Source organism: Salmo salar, chromosome ssa05 (genome assembly GCF_905237065.1).
Source record: "Salmo salar chromosome ssa05, Ssal_v3.1, whole genome shotgun sequence".
Classification (NCBI taxonomy): domain Eukaryota; kingdom Metazoa; phylum Chordata; class Actinopteri; order Salmoniformes; family Salmonidae; genus Salmo; species Salmo salar.
In genome coordinates, this window is record NC_059446.1 from 56,018,769 (window position 1) to 56,026,026 (window position 7,258).

The following is a 7,258-nucleotide window of genomic DNA, read 5'->3' on the forward strand; positions in this document are numbered from 1 at the left end:
TGTTTTCCACTGTCATTCTATGTTGTATTTTGTCTTTCCACATCATTATTTTGGTTTTAAGATAGTCTCTTGAGTAGCGTGAACCAGGGGGCTGTTCAAAGCCACGACGAAGTCTGCTCAAAACAAAAGTTGTGCAGCCTAGGCTAGTGGTACATTGGAGTAATTAGTGGGATTCTGTTTTTATATGCAAAAGTGATTGCTTTTGATAAAATTGCCTTCCCAATGAAAAAAGCTTGTTTGATAATTCCAAATAACATTATTTTATGGAAAAGAGATGTATGTTTCTAGATGGTGCACTGTGCTGCTTTGATGACAACCTGACCATGCGGCATAGATTACTGTTCGATTTGAGAAGGGTGCTCCTCCCTCTGCTTTTGCCCGTTCACGTCACGGGCCATTGACGGGTGCACTGCAGCTCAGGTTAATATAACTCCCTCAATGGAACTATACTATTTCAGTGGTAACCAATAACTGGAATAGCTGTGTGTGATTGGCCCACTCCTCATTCCTTGGGACCAGATACCAAGGTTGTGTCCAGAGAGGAAGAGGCCAAACTCGGCGGGATATCTTTCTCCCTCCAGCAGGTGGCGTTTTTGTATTGAGGTTAATGAGTATCGAATTTGGTCAACAACAAATTATGGTTTATTTGCTACGTGAGGTGTATTTGATCAAATAGAAGTTACAAATCTTAAATTATTACGAGTGTACCGATAAGTAGGAAACGCGACACCCCGGAAACTTTGAGAAGAAAAAAAAAACACTTTAAATCGGAGTTGTCTCAATGGCTGGCTATTCATGGCATGAAGCTAGTAGCATAGCGTTCCCATTGAATACAGGGCGGTTGACGTCAACAACCCTCCTCGAATATTCAAAAGAGATCACATGATTGAGATGTATTCACCAATCCAAAGAAAGGATAGGCGAGAGCTAAGCAGCCCAGCCGTGTTGCTTTGTGAACAACAACTCCGGTTGTTAAGGCGGGGAGATCGTTGGTTTCTCCCGGAGGACAAGTGCAATAGGTGATGGAAATAATGCAGTCCAACCGGTTACCTTTCATTAATCGGGTCATTCTGTTACAATAGACCTGAAACACTGGTAAATCACCAGCCTACACCTTTTTATTTTGTGTCAACGTCAAGGTGACTGCCCAATAAATCATATTCCTGTTTGGTTGAATATGCCATCCTAGACTAGTTTACCTGTAGATATTGCTATAGTAAAGGACTGTCCCACCTCAAAGCTCAACAAGCAGTCACTTTTGCATTGTTTATTGAAAGTTTGCCTGTAAAAGTAAAGCCCACGTTTACCAATATTTTACCAATCAAGGCTTTGACATCGACACAGGTGAATTGCTCTCGAATCTTGATAACAGATAACCCGGACAGCTCGACAGTGAAGCAAGGTTGAGCGCAACAGAGGACACAACGCAGGAGCGATTGTATTACATCAGTTGTCCATCGAACTTTCACAAGGACTCTAACCAGATTTTTTTTTGTGGTATCTTAATAGAAAGCTAAAATGTGGAATATTTTTATGTGAAAGCTGTGGGAAATTTATGGTTTCGGATTTCTTGGATTCCTCTTTGAAGTAAAAAAAAAATATGTCCTCGCACCAGTTTGGTGTCCACAAATGGCACATTTTTAAGTTGACTCTATTGATATTTGTGATTGGAGGTAAGTTTCAATTTATCATGCTGTTTAATTTTGTATGTCACGTGCCAATAAACAAAACTACCCTGCTTTATATAGGTCTACACCAAACAAATTATTATTGATTCACCTAATTAACTTCGCAATAAATTGTGACCATATAGAATGTATCACGAGATGATTGAGATCCTATTTTTGTGTAGGATTTAGTTACAATTTGTGACCCTTAATCAACTTTGTAGTAATGTTAACATTTCCATTCATTATTTGCTTCATCATGATCAACTACAGGTGTAAACTGTGATTTGACCATCTCTCCCCTGGGACCCTCACTGCTCAACACCACTGTTGGCAGCAATGTGACTCTGGTAGTGACCATCAGTGGTGCACCTGACCCTGTGGTCACATGGAATATGGGGAGTTTACCTGTGGTTACCTGGACCCTTGGCTCCAGTGTTGCACCAGACATAGCCATCATTCACCGTAATGTGCTGAAGATTGAGACCGATGGGTCCCTCACCTTCCGAAATGTGTCATTTCTCTACAGTAACACCTACACTGTGGAGATAGTCAAGTCTGGATTAAAAACTGTCTCAGCCACATTTGTGCTGAAGGTCTATGGTGAGTATTGGGCATTTGGTGCCAGTTTCCCAGACCCAGAAAAATCATATTCCTTTACTAAAAAGCAGTTTCAATAGATATTCTCCTTTGAGCACACCTTTTATTTGAATATTACACATTTTAGTTGAATTTTAGACTTCATGTAGAGTTTGGTCATGTTAGGATCACATGTAAGTTTCTTTTACCCGTTCAAGGAATTATGTAGCTACATTGACCTCCTCACCATGGAGAAGCAATATGGTTTGTCCATCCATCTGTGTCCTTTACCCCAACTGTTGCTCTCCTTTCTGCTTTTAGACTACATCCAGAACGTGTCTGTGAACACAGAGCCTGCCAATGCCATAGAGGGAGCCGAAAAGTTCTCTTTGCAGTATAGCACACTGCAGGGTGAGGCCGACCAGTGCAGGTGGTACTTTAAGGGTGTGGAGGTACAGAACAACTCTCACTACACAGTGGGCCAGAAGAGCCTGGTCATCAATCAGCCCAACCGGAACGACACAGGACCTTACACCTTGGTCTTGACCAACCCTTTCAGCGCCGTCACATTTCATAGGAATATAACTGTTCTCTGTAAGAAGGAGTAGTTGAATCTCGCCTTATTTGTCCAAAGCATTAGTCTGAACATTACTTGTATTCTACTTTATTAGTTATTTTCTGTCTCGTGCACCTGTAATTACTTGCATGTCTCTAGTTTTGTAGTTGAATCCTTTAACTTAATCCTTTACTGAAAGCAACAACATGTTTCCCTGTCTCACAAATCCACTTTACCACTGCACGTCTTTATTTACTTCAACTCCTCTATATGCAACACGCATGTGGAAATGGCAATAGTCCTCCTCCCTTTCTTACTCTTCTACCCTACACTGAACAAAAAATGCTACCACAAATGACATCCACTTTAACCAGCCATTTGATGACTACCTGTCGTCTCCCGTAGATGGACCAGACGAGCCCATGCTTGGAGCCAGTCCGTCCCAGGCCTTCTTTGTTTCCGGAGATTCCCTCTCTCTCTCCTGTCATGCCGAGGGGGTTCCCCAACCCTCCGCCTCCTGGATGTTTGGGGGTCAGACCCTGCCCGTTTCCCAAGGAGGAAGTCTCAATCTGACCAATGTCCAAACTAGCCAGGGGGGCATATACACCTGTGTGCTGGTCAATGTGAACACTGGAGCGCAGCGCAAGAGGAACTTGACGGTCAACGTTTATGGTAGAGTATTAGCGTCTGTTGAGGGGGTAATACGGTACACTTGTTTTGTGTTTGATATCATTGATCTTAGCGTAAGGGGTCTTGAAACATCTGGACGGACCATTGTGCCTGTGCGACACACAACCTGTGTGTGTGCGCCAAACCAATAAGCTTTTTGCATTTATTTAGGGTGCACGTGTTCTAATTACCCTGCCCCCCCCCCTTGTCTTCCTACCATCACAGAGAGCCCGACAGCCAGCCCACTGTGCTCAGTCAATGCAGTGAACGGAAATGTCGACCTGCAGTTCCACTGCAGGTGGCCAGGAGGCACCCCAGAAGCCCTGCTGTCCTTTCCTGCCTTGACCAACACCACCAGCGGTGCTGGAGACTTCAGCCTGACCATGCCTGCCTCTCAGGACCTCAATGGGAAAATGGTCTTCTGTAGGGCCAATCATCCCCTCCATCAGACACAGTGCAATATTACTGCCAGTGAGTTACTTATTCCCTATTCCATACTAGACTATGTAAGGTCCAGGCATTTTACAGGTCTGCACAACAAACAGAATGTTTGAGGATCACACAGTGTAACTAGTGGTCTCATTCCTCCTTAGCTGGTCCTGCAAATTTTTTACCGATGGTCTTGACCACAGTGGACCGAGAGGGTAAAATAGTGGTCACCATCCACTGCAACAGCGAGGCCACGCCCAAGGCTATGGTCACATGGTCCAAAGGTACCGAGCTCTTAGCCAATGGGTTGCAGTACCAGATCAGCGTGGACACTGCGCAGCTCAGCATCCATGATTTTAACTCCAGCACCGCTCAGCTCTACACTTACACCTGTAACTGCAGCAACCCACTGGGCAACAATAGAAAAAAGACTCAGTTACTGGGTATGTCATCGACCAGTTTCTCGGGTGGTGGTTAGCGGCCTGTTTCTCTTGGGTCATGGATAGAGTTAGAGCGCAATACATGGTGGTGTTTACTTGGTGGGTCACCGTGAAATTTGAAAGGCTTTATGTAAGAAATTGTGATCCACTGTTATAGTAGTGTTTTACGCTATACAGTAGTTACAGCATGTGGTTAAACATACATAATGTGATCTCTGTGCTGAGCACTGGGAAGGGGTTGTACTGATTTGAAATGACTGGAGAATCAGATGTTACCTGAAAGTTCTAGAGCAGCACAATGCAGCACAATGGGGTCTTAGACTGTGTAAAGAAAAACATGCTTTTAAAAAAAAAAGTTTTTACATAAAGCTCCATAGTTTTCCCCTCACCCCTCTCTCCAGGCCCCACCATCTCAGATTCCAGTCTTTTCCCTAATCAAGATGGAACCATCGTCACAATGACCTGGGAGGTCCCTCCCACCTCTGTGATTACAGGTAAAGCTGCCGACGTACCAATTCTCACAAATGTTCCTGTAAAAACAATATTGTCAGAATCTAAGAATAGTATTTTCCACAATTTAGGCATTGTTATTTGACAACATGGGAACCTCCCCAATTTTCAACCTTTTGGTTAAAATTATTTAGATTTCACTGCTGAACTACTAGACCTCACATATACTGCTGCTGGGAAAAGATACAAATCCAAACACAGTAGATGGGGGTGTACTGTAAATATTGCTTAATGTCTGAGACCATCTGGACTATCCGGCTTTGTTCTAGAGTGCACAATGCTTTGGTGTGAGAAACTGATATTGTAGCCTAATAGGTCTTAACCAATTTTTTTTTAAATGAGCCTGCTTTTTTGATGCTATTTTCCTTTTATGTCGTTTTGGGTCTATAAGTCTGTCTTCAAGCAGTTGGCGGAGAACCTTGTATAATACTACTCAGTAGTGACAGCTTCGGGATACAATTTGACATTTTTTAAATGGTTTTCTATGACTCTTGACTGTAGTTAATGTCAAATTATATGGAACATCCCTTTAAGTACTGCTCAACACTGGTTTCTGTCCCTCCGTTGCTTTGAAGGCTTTGACATCCAGATGAGCGGACCAGACCTCCTAACTGTCACTAAAAATGGCAGCCGAAGGAAAAGATCCACAGAGGGATTCCGGAGCATTCAGCAGAGGTCCGGTTCCTACCGGAAAACTGATATCTCTGTTCTGGATCCCAAATCCACATACTACTTCCGGGTCATCCCCGTTGCTGGCAGAACTCAGGGGGAACCATCAGCGGTGCAGAGAATTGGACCCGGTATTTGAACTGACTTGGATAACATTCCTACTCAGATCGTTTGGAGGCTGCTAATCTGGTTGCCACTTACTAGTAGGCTTGGCGTTGTTCCATGTGACGCAATTAATTAATTTCTTCATAAGATAGTCTGTTGTATTGTTGAAAGAGACTGGGGAATGAGCTGGATGTTAACATAAAGGTAAACTTCTACATGATACTGGTAAAGTTATAGTCAACATTATGTTTTCATGTCACCTTTCACGCATCAGTGAAAGGCTCTGTGAGTACTGCTCTAACAGATTGTACTGTGTCTGTGCTGGCATGACAGGTGGTCTGAGCAGACCACAGATTATAGGCCTCGCTGCCGGGATCCCCTGTAGCCTCCTCTTCCTCCTCCTCCTCATCGGCCTCATATACCTCTGTGTCTACTGCTGCAAGAAGAAACGTAGGAGCACTACTCTCAATCCCCTGATCTTCCTTCCATTTTTATTATCACATCCGGAATCAAGTGGTTTTCACTCTAAAATGGTGTTTCTGTTTCATAGGTGAACAGAACAGATATCCCGTGCCCAGAGCTGTAGAGAAGGTAATGTCAGTAACTGGGGAAATTTGTTATTGTGCAAATGTCATGTTCCTACCAGTACTGTAGAACTCTTTCCCCACCCCACCCCATGCAGGTGGTGTCAACCCAACCAGACGTAAACACTCCCAACCACCTTCTGACTGGAGGACTCAAACCACTGCCTGATTACAACAGAATAACATCACAGGCGGTAATTCACCCCGCCTTGTCATGACGTATACACTTACAAAATATCTGAAGTACACATCAGGGCCCGTATTCACCAAGCATAGATGAGTAGGAGTGCTGATCTACGATCAGTTTTGCCTTTTAAACCATAATGAATAAGACTTCTACTCTGAGACACTTTGGGAATATGGGCCCTGTGGAATTGCTACTGGGTTAGAACTGTTATATAGAAATGTAGGAGAGTGACATACAAGATGTCTATTCAGAAATGATTTACCAGCCATGCTTTGTATCTGATATCTTTTCCAGGCTCCGGCTGAGCAGTCAATCCCTCTCCCCACGTTTGTCGCTCCTCCCCCTGTGAGAACTGCCACAATTGTGTAAACGGTATAAAACTGTTATTTTCACCGTGATGTGCAATATTTTATGTCAAATGTTTTCTATTCTTAATATTATTTTATCACTAATGTGAAAAGCTCTTATGTATGTGAGGTTGATTTAATATGGGGATATGTTGCTCTCTGTAACTGCAGAACTGACTGGTGTTTCTTAATCAAGATTGTGTTTCTGCTTCAACCAAATTGAATATACATGTATATCCGAACGCCAATCTCTGTGATCAGCAAACTTTGTACTGATATTTATTTTAAATAAATCTTATAAAAATGACAGTGTCTATTGTATAGATACACCGAGTGTACATAACATAATGAACACCTGCTCTTTCCATGACATAGACTGACCAGGTCAATCCAGGTGAAAGCTATGATCCTTTATTGATAATACTTGTTAAATCCACTTCAATCAGTGTAGACTAAGGAGAGGAGACAGGTTAAAGAAGGATTTTTAAGCCTTGAGACAAGGATTGTGTATGTGTG

At 43.0% G+C, this 7,258-nt stretch overlaps 1 protein-coding gene across 2 annotated transcripts; it reads left to right on the forward strand.

The window, feature by feature from the left end:
• Positions 1–543: 543 nt before the first annotated feature.
• Positions 544–7,049, forward strand: vsig10l (V-set and immunoglobulin domain containing 10 like). Of its 2 annotated transcripts, XM_014200533.2 has the most exons (12): positions 569–1,673; positions 1,941–2,270; positions 2,568–2,840; positions 3,208–3,474; positions 3,697–3,942; positions 4,065–4,343; positions 4,742–4,834; positions 5,426–5,650; positions 5,958–6,074; positions 6,175–6,215; positions 6,307–6,402; positions 6,690–7,049. In XM_014200533.2, exons 1-12 carry the CDS (start codon positions 1,601–1,603, stop codon positions 6,762–6,764), a joined length of 2,115 nt encoding a protein of 704 aa, XP_014056008.2. In that variant the 5' UTR covers positions 569–1,600; the 3' UTR covers positions 6,765–7,049. The 2 variants fall into 2 exon arrangements, 1 of the variants encoding a protein (XP_014056008.2); XR_006769909.1 differs by lacking the exons at positions 6,307–6,402; positions 6,690–7,049 and having other exon boundaries at positions 544–1,673; positions 5,426–5,828.
• Positions 7,050–7,258: the final 209 nt, after the last annotated feature.